Source organism: Opisthocomus hoazin, chromosome 3 (assembly GCF_030867145.1).
Source record: "Opisthocomus hoazin isolate bOpiHoa1 chromosome 3, bOpiHoa1.hap1, whole genome shotgun sequence".
In the NCBI taxonomy this organism is placed as follows: domain Eukaryota; kingdom Metazoa; phylum Chordata; class Aves; order Opisthocomiformes; family Opisthocomidae; genus Opisthocomus; species Opisthocomus hoazin.
Window position 1 is genome coordinate 49399022 of NC_134416.1, and position 18036 is coordinate 49417057.

Genomic DNA, 18036 nt, shown 5'->3' on the forward strand with positions numbered 1-18036 from the left:
TAGAAAACAATGGGCACATAGAAAAAGAGATCAGAAAACAGAGTAATACCCAGAGATCAGTTAAGAAAAATACATTGACTCTCTTCTCCTGCTTACTTTTCCATACCATTCTTGCTTACGTTGCCATTGCCACTCACACTAAGTGTCTTTTTCTCCAAGACTAAAATTTCAATTGGTAAGTATGCCCTGTAACACCTGAAATACTTTTAACTGCAAACGATCAGAAGCAGGGGAAAAAAACCCTTTTACACCTGGTAAGTGAAACACACTTTTACAGCTGGCAAGTGAAGCAGCCCAGACATCAGCTGCTAATGATGCACAGCCCTGCGTACACAGGGCTAAGAGCAGACCCCCCCAAGAACCAAAACTCCCCGACGTTTTGGAAGGCCGTATTGGCAGAAGGTGGCAATTTCTTCACAGCTCCTCACCTTCGCACACAACCTACACAAACTCTGTTTTGAAGTCTGTCTGTACTTTTTTGACGTACGCTCCCTCCTCTTTCCTCCGGTTTTTCTTTTCATGCATTTCTCTTTGCAGCTGCTTGCTGGACCTGGCAGTGGAAGTGCTGAACAACAGGAGCCGGTCCAGCCCTGTTGCTGACTCAGATCTGAGAGCCTGCGCTCATCAGATTTCACTGCCACGTTCCAGATTTCGGTACCCAACAAAATTCAGATACTTATCTAAACCAAACTTCCTGAGGGTGAACTATCCCTAGCACTACGACACTGTGAAGGCCCGATACAGGCTTGAGCAAGAGCGCATCAGCGTGCAGGAGACAGCATGCCAGCTGCACTTAAAGCAATACCTACCTACAGAACTTCAGCTCTGACTGGGTCAATTACTGAGTTAATTGCCTTGGTATTCATATTTGCATTCAAAAAAAAGGATACGCAGATCTGAGGTCAAATCATTAAGCTGTTTCATTAAAAACTTTGTTTTAGGTAAACGGACTTCAGAAAATTTCTTTTGTAATGTAAAATGGAACCATCTGTACATAAATTTGGGGACTTATTTTGATGTTAGGTTTATTGACACAATTATGTCATTATTAAGCTGTTTACTGTTTCAGGGTCCTAATAGCTATGAGGGCTTGCTAACAATACTCTGAAATCACAGGGAAGTCTCTTCTTTCCCTTTGGTTTGGAAAGAGAAAACAAAAATTGTGTTTATTTCCATGTTTTATATTTGCACATAGCATCCACTTCCTTCGATATGAAAATTTTCTGATCACAAAGCTTTTGCCTCAATTTGTTTAGCTTTACTGCTTGGACAGCCATGTTATTATTATTATCACAACAGTATGTGACTGCATTACTTAACGGTGTTTAAAGGAAGAAAAGTCCTATGGGTAGTCCCAAGATGAAGTATTTCTTCATATTTACTTTATTCTTAATGCAATAAGAAGACTGATACTGCAATTACTCCAAGAAGAAATAATTAAAAAAATTATGGTGGTAATAACCTACCATATCTTAAATTGTTTCCTCTTTGGAGTTGGAGATTATTGGTTTTCCAATTTCAACTTTGAAAAGTCTCCCACACAGCTCAGCAAAACAGATTTCTCAAAAGAAAGCTTTCACTGGCTTGTGGCTTGATTTGGAGAGACAGAATATAGCAGATTCTGCCAGACAAACTGCTCAAAACTCCAACTGAAAGCCTGTCTTTAGTCATTTGTAATATGAAGGAGCCATTGTCCAGGGTTCCCGAGGACAACTACTGGACTGTTTGCACAACAGAGCGAAGAGCGGTGGTGGGTATCCATACAGCAACAGGTTTTGCTGCCCAGCAAACAATCTTTGCTTAACAGAGATCAAAGCCGTACCAGAAGCTTTCAGTGTACATTTAATGCAGTGAGCACCATCCCCAAGAAATACACTGGTCAGGAAGGAGACACACAGAGCTTTGCAGCTTGATTATTTAAACTCCTAGAAATTTTACAGAATTAGGCACTTAAACTCTGCCTGCCTTCCTTAAGAAAAATAGAAAGAAGTAAAAAAAAAAATTGTCATCTGTGTTGCAAATAAACTTAAGTAGGAGGGTGAGGGATTACAAGGTAATGTCATCCTATTTGCTCTCTGCTTACTATAAAGTATATCAAGAATTTGTATTTTTTGCCCCAGTTGGCCACCTAAATGGATTAAATCCATTACATCTTGTCAGAAAGGTAAGGAACACAGTTTCAGAGGTGAACCCAGCAATTAAATATGTTGAAAGATTCTATGATAATTTAAAATCACTGATGGATTTACCACAGTAAAATCAAGAGATGAGAGTCAAGAGGAAAGGAATAGGATAACATAAACCAAGAACTTGTGTACTTTCCCTCAAGGCTAGAGAATTAGCATTAGACAGAATTAAAAAAAAAAAAGTCTCGGGGAGGATCATTTGAAGTAGTTAAGAAGATTCAAGGAGTTAGCTGAAATATGAAAATAAAAGAAAAACATCCCCGCCAAACCCAGGAACAGGTCTGTTAGGCTTTCAACAGGTTAAAAGCCTGTCATAGCCAGGAGATGGCTCTTAACAAAACCGTGGCATGCAGGGAAGTTCTCGGTTTCTCCCCTGGCAAGCTCATTTCAAAGCAAAATTTGTAAACATCTCGGGGGAGGGGGGCAGAAGATTGCAGTGGGTTTCAGAAACATTCACAAGTGTTTTTCAGAAATGAAACTTCAGTTAACGAGATGAGTTTTGCTCCCTGGGTGGAGGGATGGTTCATCAGTGCGCAAGGTCAATGACAACCAATATGGAGAAGTCTTAATAGTGTCCAACTGAATGGCATGTGGCCTTCTTCAGCGTTACGGAGGATTCAGTTGTATAAACAGTGCAGCAACAGCCTCATGCACATCGCTCCATTCAGAACAGATACTATACTGAGTTATTAAAAGCGGTGCACAAGTAACAGTGCACAAACCTAAACAGAACCCCCTTTTACAGACCCTTGCCTCACAGATATGAAACTTCGACACCAGACAAAGTTCTGGACAACTAAGCGCGGAGGCTGGCTCGGAGAGCTCAGCCACCTGAGACCGGTTTTACCTGGGTTCTGCTGACAACATTGCCGCCTTCCGTGGCCGGCGGGAAGGGCTGGGCCGGGCCACGGGCACTGCTGGTGGTACCGGCCCCAGCGCCAAGCCAGGGCACCGGGACGCACAGGCCTCAGTTCGGCTCCCCCCGCCCCTGGGGATGACTGCAGAACTGTTGTTTGGAACGGTGCTTTCCCATCACCGCGCTCTGTAAAAAGCCTCCTGTTGGCAGGGATTTCTCAAAGAGAAATGTACGTCTGTATACAACGTTTACAGTGCTGCCCGAAAGGCTCCCACCTGTGCCCAGCCGCGGGCCGGTGCATTTGCGTCTTTGGTCCCACCGCAAGGCCACACTGTAAACCACATTGCTCAACAATCCTAACTTAAAATATTTTATTTTCAAAGCAAATGATTGATTCAGTGTACAGCACGGCCCCAGGAACAACGGGGCTGGTGCAATCGAGGGGCAACGAGCGCAGCACACACAAGGGAAACAAGACAAAGGGAAAGCGCTCTTCACCACATAATAAAATAGTAGTATTGAATGCATCGCCAATGTGACTGCTCGTGTCCCTTCCAAAGTAGCTTAGGAGCCGAGGACAGCCAAAGCAGAAGTTACGGGGAGGAGAGCACCATGCCGGCGGTGCCCAGACTGAGGACCTCTCATCCCCAACGCCAGCCCTGGCGCGTTTGATTACGACCATGGCTGGTTTCAGTCCAGAGCGATAACAAACCATGCATGCTACTCTGGCTTCTACGTTCTCACAATGTAGGACTTGCACATGTCAATATACGCATTTTATGCAAGTTTTAACATCCACAGAGATTATACAGTAAGCCTGGATTTTGTCCTGCTACCTTGCAGGGAGTATTTTCCTCTGAACTGTCCACAATACATGTATAGTTAATAAAGCAGTAGCATTACAATAGCAGTTAAATAAACACACTACAACTAATAATAAATTTCATATATGAACTAATAAATTTAGTTCACATTCTGGATGGAAAATGGCTCTACCTAGACATAGCCAAAGTACATCAACACAGCTGATAATATGGGATGGGAAATTACTTTCCAAGAAAAGCTTGAAAAAAAAACAACCCCACAACACTGCAACCAAGTAATACCTATATTAATTTAGAAAATGGGTGTTGACAGTTTAATCTAAGTAGACATAGAGGGGCTTTACATGTAAGATTACACGTATTTCCAAATCTCAGACCTCTTCCATAAAGGCAATCTTCAGTGTGTAGAGTTTGCCTAAGAACAAGATTTGTGACCACAGGTAAGGATCCTGACCAATTAACAACTGGAAGACATGGGAAGAGAATACTTTTACATGCAGTCTAATCTAAAAAATAAATAGGTATAAAAGTTGTTGGTTTTTTTTTTCCTGAAAAGGTGTCATTTATATTTAGCTTGTGGAAATAATTACCTCCCCCTTGTTTTCTCCTCTAAGCTGAGCTGAAATTGCTAAGGGCAATTTCAGGATAACCAGTAAACATTATGGGATTCCATTCCTTCCTGAGCAGCAGTCCTTAAAAATCAGGAAATTACAGCCATATCTGAAGTGACCAGCAACCAAAGGCAATTCTCAAGCTTTAGGTGGACTGTTCTAGAAGTTGATAATGCGATGTGTTGAGGTTTGTTTTTAAAATGGGTTTGGTTTTGAGTATAGCCAGCAAATGGCTCCCTGCTACACAGCAAGATTGGAAAGTGGACTCCTGGAGTCAAATATCTCCCAGCAAAATTAAACAATCACCTCATGCACAACTTCTCAAACCACAAGCCATGAGTGTCAGCCAAATGAGGCTGCAAAAAGACAAAGAAAATACCGGGCAGCTTATTTATTTTTGTGTGAGAGATGGACGGCAAGAAATATTTGGGAAGATAATAAAGAACTATCATATTCTACATTAAAAGTTTTCAAATAATTTGAAGAACAACTATGATATACGTATACTCTAAATCTGGGCTCCTTGAAGCCGACAAGCCCTGTAAGTTCCAGCAACAGCTCATACCAATAAAATTTATTGATTCCTCAATCTGTACACTCACAATGCATAAAATAGTACACACCCTATTAAATTAATATTTATGACAAGCTCGGGGAACCAGAAGACAAGCAGTACTTGTTAAGGCACAAATGCCACGTACAAGTCTCACATAGTTGCATTGCCCACATTTCTCAAAAATGAACCTCAGCTCATAGGGAAACACAAAAGGCAGACATGCTGTGCCATGCTGGGAAGACAAATGAAAACACAAATACAATCAATGCAATTAATGGTTTTATACTGAATCTAAAGTGTTCTCAAGTTCAGTGCTTTCCGTGTGTTGCAGCATGCAGCATTCGAGTAGACATTCTGCCATTTTTTTTTCCCTGAGTAGTTAAGTTACGATCTACAATGTCTGTCCCAACAGTGTTCTGGAGATGGCAAAAGGTTCAACTTGGGTTTGCACTAACAGATGTGCTGTGAACAGCAGCAGCAGCATCAAGGTGGACATGCAGTCCTCTCTTTCACGCCAGCCAAGGACCATGGAGACTGACTGTGGACAATGATCTGCCTTAGAACAAACACGCACCACATTAAAAAAAGTAAAATTCCAAGACTCAAGAAAGGGGGAGATAAAGAAACATCAAAACCAGAAACATCCACAGAAAAGTTCTCTAGGAATTCTTAACTCTTTTATCAAGGAGAGGGACAACAGAGATCATTTCAGGAGTTCAAAGAGGTTAAAGATACTGCCAAGTATCCCACATACTGCCAAGTATGATTTTTTTTTTGAGCCACATCACTGAGTTGGCTTTCAAAACACAGTGGCTCCCTCAAAGGTACAATTAACGGTTGTACAGCACTTCTAATGTCCTAGATACTGTTCTGATACTTCTGCTGGGAGAAACTTGGTCTGCCAGAAGGCTGTACTGGGCCAGTAACAAGAGGAATACTTTCTCAAGACATCTCAGGAAGCTGTCAAAGGAGCCTACCACTCGGGGAGAAGTAATACATTGCAATCTGCATGGTTGATGTTGAGTCAGAAGACTGGTAGGAAGAGAAGCTTCATCAAACACACAAAAGGCTCCACTGAATGTATCACAGCTGAACTGTTTTATATACCAAAGTACATTCTTGCTGCCAAAAATACATAAAACCACGGGCATTTTTTCCATGAGCTTTTACTGAAAGGAAACTAATCTGCCTAGTAGAAGTAACAACAAAATTTGTTCTCCCCCTTCCCCCCACGCCCCCACCCCCCCAGGATAGCAGAGATGCTTTAAATACTGCATTTTGGGTAGCAACATTCCAAATTTCTCAAATATTTGAAAGCAACATTCCCCTTTTGAAATACTTGAGGTTTTAATTATTGTTTCTGCTAGGAGTATAGCAATTAACTATTGCTTACCTACACTTAAATATGACATTCAGGAGGAGGAGCCTGAGAAGGCATACTTTGAAGGCAATCGCCAGACATGACAATTTGATAAACTCACACTTTATCCATCTCTTCGCCCATACAAAATTGCATAATGACACAAGCATGTTTAGCGTGAAAACCCACTGTGGCATAAAATATCCAGCATATTCAATGCCCAACACAACTGCATACAGAACTGCATGTAAAAAATCTTACCATAACTACACACCTACCATTACAGTAGCAAATCACATCTGCTAAAGAGAACAGCACTTAACTTTAAAATTGTTTCTCCATGATGAGCTACAGAAATACATCGTATTTCACAAAGTGAAAGTGCTGAACGGCAATCCAACAAGAAATCATAATTTTTCAAAATGTAGATTTTTAAAAAAAGATTAGCTGATTACTGGTAACATTAAACATTTAAACAAACCCATTCACACAGTCAAAACTTGCTCTTCAGTGGTTAAACTACTGCAGGAATTTTGGCACATAGTCTTTTTACAAATTAAGTATTGTTTTACACGTCCCAAATGTGTTAGTCATAAACATTAACAGAGGAATACAAATCACAACTTTTTAATAACCACACAGTAATTCTGAACTTGTTCATCTGAACTTATTTAGCTTGTTTTTCCTTCATGACTGGATAAAGCAGACTGCAGGATTTTGTGCAGTGCCAGGTCGTGGCTCCATCAGTTGCTCATTAAACAAGATGTGGAATTTAGCATTGGATTGAATGCACATGGGAACTCATGTGAAGCTGCTCGTATATCATTGATAGCTCTGTTGCTAACACAGAGATTATCCAAGACCGTACATTTTTCGTTGACTTGAACAAAGCTGTTCACCATCCTCTGTTTTTGACGTCAGTGGACATCTACCCACTAACAGTATCTGTCACTACAAAATGCTTGGAATTTCCTCAGTTATAAAAGCTGGAAAGTTTCAAGTGTACAGACCTTTCATTAAAAAAGAAAAAAGTGCACATTATTAGATTTTTCAGGATGAGAATATTTTTATGATTATTAGGATAGGACATTGTCATTCTCAGTGAATATTTTTTCCAGTAATGTAAGAATTCAAACATAAACAGCATCACTGACTGTAAGGAATGGATGTTTAAAAACATAATTTTCCTCTTCTGTTTCTAAAAACCACGGACTCAAATGTATGCCAATTCCTCAACACATAAGCACCACAGTGAAGTGATTAAGATTCTTCCCATTATCCGGGCACTACAATCGTTACACTAGGATCAATGTTGGATGGTATCCAGTATTTAAGCAAAATGTAGAAAACCACCCCCAGCACAAACCAGGCTATTTACACTCACTGCTTCTTTTCTTCACTTCCTTTATTCTTACAAGTGAAACGGCCCACGCTGAAGAAAGCCATCCTGGTGCAGGCTCCCTCTGGAGCGCAGCATTACCTCCCGAGAACACCACACAATGCTCGTCCTGGGCGAGCTCTGTGCAGGCTGCCTGGGTAGCCCTCGCTGCTCGTGTGAGCAACGAGCATAACAACTGACTGCACGTACCCAATCCAGACACCCATCTGGACAGAGCGGCGTATTCGAGCCCTGCTGGAGGTTTTTGTGCTGACAACAATGCATTTTCAACCTTGATCTAAAAACCAAGCTGCTGCTTTGCAAACACACCACTTGCTTCTGACCCCTCTGATCTGACTGAAAGCAAACAAATGCATCAACAAACCCCAGCGCTTCACTGGTACAATACAGTGGAAATTCCCCTTTTTCAGCGTGTCAAGATACCATCAGCTATTAGCCCAGAGACAGACAGTCATGTTTAAAAATTCAGTTTTAATCTTCTGCAGAACTCTATATCCACTATCTTGAGGCTCCCATCTTCCCCAAACGCATTTCCACTCTTTTCTCCATTGAAAACCTCTTTCATAGAGAGCAGTTCTTTCATCTTTGTTTTCCAGGGTACTAGTATTTTATGCATGACATTCATATAATGCATCTCTCTATGGCATAGTTATAAAAATAAACAAGTCTATCTCACTTTAAAAGTGTGATCATGTTAGTATGTTTATTAGATATAGCCCACATCCGAAATACCAGGTCTCTGTTGCTTCAGGTGGTTGTGACAAATCACAGAAATGGCATAAATGATTTGTTCTCCTCTTGGAATCAAAGTTTTGTAATTCTGTATTTTTCCAGTTATATCACTCACCTATGAAGGAACATAATTATTCATTGATTTGATTACTAAGAAATGGTGTTATTTTGATAATACCAAGGTGAACAAACACAAATAATGCTAACGGCTTAATCTCTTTAGTTCTAGAGACATAAAATAAGATATATCCGAGCAGGTCTACAAATACAACTTTCTCCCTTTACATGAGGGGATGGACCAAAAAAAAAAAAAAATTGTTTTTAAAAATAGAAAAATGGTAAAATCCTAATGACTACTCTGTCAAAATGGATAAAGCAAAAGAAGCATTGAAATTATAATAAAAACTTGTTAGAGACAACTTTCAGTTAACAAAAAGTATATGTATTCCTATTCTCAAAAGACAACTAATCTCTTTTGAAGCGATTGCACTAGGAAAGGTATATCCTAACAAAAAAAAATATATATAAACACTTGCAAGCAACTTGCAGCTGTTTCAGGTTCTTCTGAAAGGAGCTTCAGTTTTCACAATGGCATGATCTTTGAGAAGCAATTCCAAGCAGATGATATGATCTGATCTTTGGCTCCAAGGCCATTCCCATATGTACTTTAGAAATAGTGCCCACACTGGCTTTACAGCTCTGAAGTTTTCTAGAATTTTATCTTCGGAGTGAGCCTCATCCCTCTTATCAGGGTTCTCCCACTCTGCTATTGTGACATCTTCAAAGAAAGTATGTAAAGGCAGAGCTAACATCTTTCCGATGGGAGGGATCTGACTGGTGATCTTTTTTTCCCCCCTCTTTTTAATCCGTTTGAATATTTTTATGTTTATATATATTTCTATAAATGCTTAGATTTCATCAAAGGAAGATGGTGAACATAGATCAGTTCTGTCCAACCGATCAATCAAGCATTCAAAGAAACTGCCTCTCTGTGGAGTTCATAGAGAAACTGACTTTACGCAAAAGACATTCCATACATGTCTTTAATTCGTATTTGTATTTTACTTCTATGGAATGAGAAAATTGTAAAGGATGTAGATGCTTTCCTTCTTACAGAGCAGCAGTAGGTCGTTTCTGCATTTCATTAATAGATAAAGCCCAAGATCCTACTTTCACATCATCTTTCTTGTGATAGGGAAGTATTCTGTAACAATGTTCTTAAATACTTTCCTTGACTGGTGAGAGCAACAGTGATAAAAAGTCTCTATCTTCATCAAACAGAAGGCAAACCCTCTTTAACAGCAGTCACACTAGTTCAAAATACCGACTTCATTTTAGCTCCCTGTGTTGGTACTCTCATTGCTCACCAAGATTATGTAAGACCATGCAATGTAAGACAGTGTATTAAGTAAGACAATGCAAAAATCACAGTAACATATCCGTTTATCATAAGCCCTGTTGTTGAGCCAACAAAACAGCCTACGGCATATCCAGGATAATTCTGAAGCAGAAGAATACGTAAGTCTACAAAGCTAGATTGCTTCCCGTACACAAACTTGTTCAGAGCTTGCCTGTGTATTTCTACAGCAACTTCTGGCCCACCTTAAACGACTTGGGATACAAGGTTTCATCACTGCACATCGGCTGATCTGCAGCAATGTTTTGTGTGAGCTCTTCTTGGCAGTAAATAATTCAAACTCTTCTAAACCCCTTCCATCGAGGAGAGACTGAATCTAGTGTAACGCAAGTAGAAATGAGAAGTCCACATTTAACACTTTCACCAGGCACTGGAACACTTTCAAAGCTGAGTAATTATGATTCCCTGTGGTTTCGTAGGTTAAGAGAAACTAAAGAACAACTTTGAAGTTGCTTGTTGATGTCACAGAGTTAAGTGTTTTATATACTTACCATACTGAGTTCCTAAAATAAACTCACTCTCTCTTTTTTTTTTTTTCTTTAAGCACAGAGAAGTTGCATAGGGAACAGTGGCTGTCCAGCCAAGCATCCTGTCTTCTGCTGTGCGTAACAGCCAGTGTTCACAGGCAGTGTAAGAACAGAACACAAAGTGGCTCTGTCCCCTTCGGACCATCGCAGCCCTCCACAGTTATCAGCAGCACGTGAACCTCCTGAACCAGAGGCTTCATACCAGACCATCAGATTCGATAGTTACGGATTGATCTCTGAGCCTGTCCAAATCAAACGTGATCTGTGGCTTATATTGCTGTTGTCAACAACTGTATTAATATCAACATACTTCTGGTACCTGAACTTCAGAAACACACGGAAAACATTTCACAGTTGTTAAATTTAATGGCAAGGATAAGAATTCTTATCCGCATCATTTTCTTCAGGTTAATTTATCCTGAATATTCAACAGTAGGCGTATCTATGAGTGGGAGGCAGCAATACATGAAGGGAACTGTCTATCCTCAAGCCCTGCTGTCAGCAGAAAAATTAATCCTGAAGTCACTAAAAATATCAACTCCTACCACTTCTTGTTAGGGATGGTAAATTATTTCTATCACTTTTATAATTAAACAAACAAAAAATCCCCAGGTAAGCTGAAGCCATAAAATCACCACCAGTGAAACCGGGAAGCCTTTGTTCCCATTCCCTCATGTCGTTGAGTATCAAGCAGTCTTCACTTTTTGCTGGGTATGTATTTCTGTGAAGTGAATAAAGACTTAGTAATCGATTTAATTACACTTAGTAATAAGCTTTTCCTTTTCCGGCTGTTAAAAACACTTAATGATTCAGATTCGGTTTGTAAAAATTATGAGGTGTTCATTTAAAATCTTAATCCAAGCAATTGCTCAGGTACTGCAAAGACAACGAAAGGCAAGCCTATGCAGGCAGGGGCAGGCAGGGCTGAGTTCTTTTGCCTGTTGTGTTCACAGCTGGTCAGACACAAACCAGCTCCAGCCCAAAACATGCAACCGTTTTCATATGATGTGTCCAAGTTAACAGGCTTTGCTTAGCTACAGTGCTGCAATAATACTTCTATATAGCCTCGAGATCAGAGCAGGCTCCCATCAGGTGGCTCAGAGGCCCGGCAGCTGAGCGCTGTCCTCCACCAGACATGCTAGTTCGAAAGTGTTCATCAGCCTAGCGAGGTTGCTTTCCCTATAGCAAGTGACAATTCTCACATGAAATCCCTTTCTTTCAAGAGTGTAAATATGTACTTTAAGACACCAGACCCACAGAAATCCATATCCAGTTATAAAGAAATCAGAGCTCAGTACTGCGAATTCTTACTCTGACACAAAGCTTCTCTGAAAGTCAATGCAACCACTCTCATGAGCAATATCTAGGTTGATAAGATTCTTACAACCGACCTCCTGTCAATATTTTATTTTTTAAATTAAATTGCTTGTATTCTAGTGCTGAAGTGTCATGGGATTCTGTATGCAAACAAATACCAACAAATATATCAACAAATCTCTAAACACTGCTTCCCAAAGTATTCACGGAAGTCTACTGCCAGAGATGTTTCACGTACCAAGCCATGCACTGAGTTGACAACACATACAAATACAGTTACAAAAGCAAAGTCTAATTTTACAAAGGCATCAAAATGATGTATTCAAATTTTGCTCACGAATAGTCACATACAGAAGTCAGCAGCCTATGTGTCTGCATCTCACATACTCACTCAGCTGCTTTTTGCCTTCTGCCCAGGCAAAGTCAGAACATGATTCTGGGGTGTTACTTCGAAGACACCAGGAAATTCTCCTCTCAGGACGTTACTTTACAGCAGCAGAAGCAGACCACTGGTAAACCACCCGATCTCATCCCATTCTACCTTACCATGCAAGCATCTCCTAACACAGGAGGATGACGCACAGTGTGCTGTGTGTCCCAAGTACACACACATCATTCAAGGATTGTCTCCCCTTGCATCTGCTGCTTTTTTTGTTCCCTTTTGCTTCTGACTGGTGGTATCAATAAGATACGCAACTATGCTTACGTAAATATGCTTATTTCACCATGTCAGGGTTAGATATAGTTAATTCGTTTTTACACTAGTCACACATTTGAATCGACAGGAAAGTATTTGAATATAAACAGTATTTGTTTTTAACGACAGAAGTACAAACGCAATGCAGAGTGACAGAAACCACATTTCAGCATTCAGAGCTCTCAAGTAAAAGTTTAACAGAATAGAAGCTTGGAAATGTGATAGAGGAAACTTCCATTAAGTGTACAAGTCCAATTTCCAATTAATGTAAACTGAAAGTGCCAAATAGCAATCTAAAACAAAACCATCCCTCATCCCCCCCGCCCCGCCTTTCCTCCAGTAGGTTTAGTTTGACAGTATCCAGGCCAACTCCTTTGACTTCTGGTTGAGTAAACAAAGAGACAACTGACATTAAGATAATGCCAAAACAACAGAAAATAGGACTAGAGATGAGATATAATGCAGTTTTGCCTCTATTGACTAATGTCTTTATAAAGTGCCTTGAGAGCCATGTAGGTAAGGACAGCATCTCTGACAACGGTGACATATTCCCTGCCCAAACATTCTGGTTTTATGAAATAACCTTTTGCTTACATGAAAAGTGCATCCTACTAAAATAAAAAGCCAAAAGCTATTAAAGTGTTCTGCCAAAGGATATGGTTAAACACTAGATGCAGGATTCTACTGCACCTGGAGGCTAAAACTCAGGTAATGAATGCTGAAATACTTAAGAAGAAAAATATTTCCTCTTTTATAATTTGGGTGGAGAAGAGTAAAAAGAGGAGCAACATTCCCACTTCAAAGTTCTCTTAAATTTTTATGAAGAGTAGACTTTCCAACCTACAGCCACCAACAACCAGCTGCTTTACTAGAAATCTCATCACTTCATGCTGCCCCTTAAAATCAGGAAAGTAATCCAATTCAGAAAAAATCACAAATGTAGACCAAACATTTTGAAGAATTCCAGAAAGGGTTGTGCTGAAGAGGGATTTGGAGAACTGAAGACAGTGACAGCAGCAGCAATGTAGAACTACCAAAAAACGTCTACCGATTCCTTGAGAATAGCGTGAAACTAATCTCTTTGGTTTTTTCCCCCATTTTTTAGCTGCATGTTGTTTTTGCTGAATGCTATATAGTTAATAGAGACTTTTCCACTGAAACTGTATTACACCCATACTCACAGCAACAGATGAGCATTCCTGAACTACTTTGCTACCAGAAAGTATGCACTTTATTGGCCTTACCATTGATAAGATATTGCTCAGGCCTTTCTATCGCTCTAAACGTGAAAATATTAAGTGAAAACAAAACTGAAGCCCTGAGCAACACTAGAGGCATTATGATACACATTCACTTGTTATCTGAGCTATCTTTAAGGTATCTGTCAAAGTCTCTCCAGCTGCCAGAGACAAACGACCACAAGAGAGCCCTTCTCCCCCTTATCCTCTGAGGTCTTTCCTGCAACAGTGCACCCAGCATTCTACCCAGCCCACTTTGTTCTGCAGTGCTACAGCAAGCGTGGCCAGCTCTCCCTACTCACCACGGAGGGTAGATGTGGATGACATCCTGTGGCCTGCCCTTCAGGTGAGCTGCTGTCTCTCTCGCAAAGAGGACTTTGAGTATCGGTTCTCCGGCACTGATGACAGCATCCTCGGATGAAAGCGTAGCAGGAGACTGTTCCAGCTGCTGGCAGATGGCAACTTGTATTGTACACTCCTCAAAAATTTCTAAGATCTTCACAATTAAGACACCAGATTTATCTGGAAAGTAAATTAAAATAAAAAATAAAAACACAATGTCTGGATGAGGAAAAAGAAATTCTGGCACTCTGATGTGCATCCCTCTGCTCTCTGCAGATCTGTCTGACTGAGAAAAATCCACATGAGTAGAATACATAGCCCCACCAAAGGACTTATGCTAAGGTTTTCTGGTCATTTTTCTTTTCTTTATGAATACTATTAACCATGGAGACAAAAGCCTACCTGCACTTCTTCCAAACACCAATGAAATCACAAAGTCGTTACTAGAAGCCCTCTCCCACCACGTTTGAACTTTTTAACCTTGCAACTCATTCACTTTTGTCTTTTTTTTATTAGATACTGCATAAAATAAATTTATTTAAAAGCAGAATAATCACACTGTGTTAAAAGCAAAGCTGTGTTTGCCCTCCTTGACCTTTCTCTAAGCAACAGTTTTCAGGGACCAAAGTTAGAAGAGTATCTGTTAGGTACAAAGCATCTAAATGATGATGATTCACATTTAGACAAGAATGTGGAGAAAGAGGGAGTAAGACAGATGCACTGCCTAAAAAAATAATTATTGCAAAACTGATCATCCATTTTATCAGTGGGCAACCAGGATACAGAAGGCTTTCTTGTTTTACAGCAACATGAACAGATACCAGCATCCCTATAGTTCGATTCTAAGCACTTTTCCCTACACTGAACAAGAAATAACTTTGCACTGAAATAAAATTACTTCCAGGTCCCTTTGCAGTCTGCACAGGGCAACAGCTACACAGACCGACCTGAGTCTGTACTGTAAGATTATGTAAGATTTTCTCTTTCTCACCTAGCCCTGCTCAGATTCGCACTCGGGTCACTGAGGGGAGAACAGTTGTTACCTATCTGCCGAATGCTACAAGCAGTTAGTGGGGAAAGACAGGGTGCCAGAGGACAGGGGCAGCAAAGCCCAAATTCCACCCATTTTGATTCACAAGTTGTGCTGGGAAAAATACAGCATCCCGAGAAAAACAGCTGATATAAATTATTGTTTTCCCACAGCAAAGAAGAAGCAGGGGAGGAACCGTGAACGTGATACTGGAACTTGATGGCAGAGCTGTACTAGTTATTTGTTTATTTGAAGGCCCATTTCACAATTGTGAATGCTTTTCCTTTGGAAAATAAATAAAAATATTTTAGTTTCAGTTTATGAGAAACTTCAAAAAAAAATTAACCCAACCCTCAAGAAATCCAAACCAAAGAAACTGGGCCCTAAAACATTTCAGGTTTATTAAATAAATTCTACAAAAAAAGAAAAGAAAATATTTTGTCCCTGTTTTGTATTCCCCAGTCTTTATTACATTTCATACTGAAACTGAAATAAAGTAATTTTGAAATATAAAACTGAAGTGTTCTCAAAACCACTTTTATATGAACCAAATTTTCATCACATGCAACATGCCTCTGCAAATGTTCTGTTTCCCATGAACTGGTATCTTCTGGCAGGATAAAGGGTTCCACCAGAAAGTCCTCCATGGGATGTACATAAGCCATTTCTGTCCAAGCCATTACAGCTCAACCTTCGCATCTGAGAAGCAGGAGTAGGAGAACCGATCCTTTCTGGCAAGTCCTTTCAGACTGGCTGATGAAGAGAGAGGGTAGCCACCACTACTCCTCCTCACCGCTGTCATCTTCTCAGGGAACGCTGTAACAGCACAGTGCCACTCCAAACACTCGTGGCACTGTGTTAAGGTCTGCTTATGTGCAAGCTGCTGCTAAGTCTGAACGTGGACTAGTTTTCTATGCCTAACGGCAAGGACTTAGAATATTCACACTTGAATTGTTTTGCCTGACTAGCAGCAGTTGTGGTCCTCTGTCAACCCCAAGTCATCTGGCACGCATAAACAAATTCTCCCAACCACAAAAATTCTCAGCCTTCAAAGTAACTGAGCATTTACCTCTCCCCTCTAGACATACTGCACAATTTGCATTTTCATCCACTTTAAAAACCAAGTCACAAAAAAAAAAATCAACTTCATTTGGAAACACACCAACAGTTTATTAAAAAAAAGAAAGTTTTAAGAGAGCTCGTGAGAAAGACTATTCATCATTTCCGAACTATGCATTTCTTACATGCAGAATTTTATGACACTTCTTACTGGTCAGCAGCGTGTATGTTAATCAGCTGACAAAGCAGGCTGAAGACAATAAATGCCAACCTAATAACAATTATCTTCTAATACCTCTGACTATGAAACAGTCAAAAATACTAGGTAAATCAAGAACTGTATCTACATGAAAGCTTCTAAAAGACACTGGAGGAAAAAACCCTACCAAGGTATTAGAGTCTCTTGCAGGCCAGTCTTAAAGTCGGTGCAAACACTGGGAACTGATACTAAATGAAGCCGAATGCTTCTACATTAAAAGCAGCACGATTTCAACAACTAGCCAAGCCTCACACTTGGCACACACGCACATTCTACAGAACCACAATCTATTTGTTTATTTAGATGCACAGAGATAGTTTAATTTAATTACTCAGAAATTATTATTACTGCTGGTGATAGAACACTCTCTCGAACAACATGGCAAAGCACTTTGGATTCCTGGCATGTGATGAAACACCAAAGTTCAGAATGTAGCTTCGTTTTTAATTCATTTGGCTCTTGTATTGTTATGTCAATCAAAAATAAATCAAACATATGTAGCTGCACACTGAAGGGAGAATTTGTGGGTGAGGAGATGCACTAGATCACTTGAATTTCTACAGTTTCCAGAGAAGTTTACTTGTTTGTTCATCCGTGTGAAAAGCTTACTTTAAGGTTTTGCAGTGTTCTCTTTCACCCTTGGACAATTCACAGAAGTTCTCGCTTGTTTGCTGAAGTCCTCATTCACTTAATTTCACTTGCAAAGCAGAATTACATCCCAAGAAATACAAACCTGCAGGTGTGCAGGTTTCACGGCAATACCTAGTAATCTTCAACAAGGAAAAGTATCTTACAGTAATACGTATTTAAAAAGGTGCAAGCAATAACTGTGCTGCAATCCTGCCCATTCTGACACTGCATATTCTTTCCCATTCTGCCGTCTAGAGCACTCTAATTTCTGTCTTCAGGGTTAGCTTTTAACAAAATCAATGAGCTATTCCAGCTAATGGCAAAGCCACCAAAGCACATGAGCAGATACCAGGAGGAGGAAGGAACATGTGACGGAAAGGGGGGAGGTGAGGCAGGAAAAGACTGAGGGAGGATGATTCTTTTCAGTGACAGCCCAACCAGACTGGATTAAGCCAGTTTCAAACACTATCCAGTCACTTCTTTTCCCCAACAGTGCCCAGGCTGGACTGTCCTCCAGAAGCTCCTTCAGCATGCAGGAAAGACAGGCGAGATGAAGTCACTGAAGAGATACCAACTGTTCAACGTGTGTGGTCCACAGGCACGTTTGATACCATAAGCGTACATACATTCTACAACTCTTGGCCAGACTCTCTTTCATCTTTTTGAGCCTCAGTGTCCACAATGGACAGGCACCACACTACAGTAATGAAAACATGGGTCAGAGCATACCTAGTGTTCTCTTTCAACCACCAACAGTAAGCATCATGGGATATAGTGGAGGGACCCTGAGAAAGAGAGAAGGAATAAGAACTGCAGGTACCTGTGGAATGCTCATTTAAAAAAAACTTCAGTTTACTTACTTGAAGGTAACCTTTCTTCTCCCACTGAAAGAGAAGTCCACATGCACACTCACAGAGAGTGAGCACACAGATGCCTGGATGTGTTAGAAATCTTCCACTCAAGCAGCAGTTTGAGGACTGCTTAACAAAGCTCTTC

At 40.3% G+C, this 18036-nt stretch overlaps 1 protein-coding gene across 1 annotated transcript in view; it reads right to left on the bottom strand.

Annotated features, from left to right (window-relative positions):
- The window catches only part of SPIDR (scaffold protein involved in DNA repair), a 206881-nt gene that overhangs the window by 110804 nt on the left and 78041 nt on the right, over positions 1 to 18036 (bottom strand). Inside the window, exon 8 of the mRNA XM_075416192.1 lies at positions 14023 to 14242. Within this exon, the coding sequence (XP_075272307.1) occupies positions 14023 to 14242 (220 nt within the window). The remainder of the gene's footprint in view (positions 1 to 14022; positions 14243 to 18036) is intronic.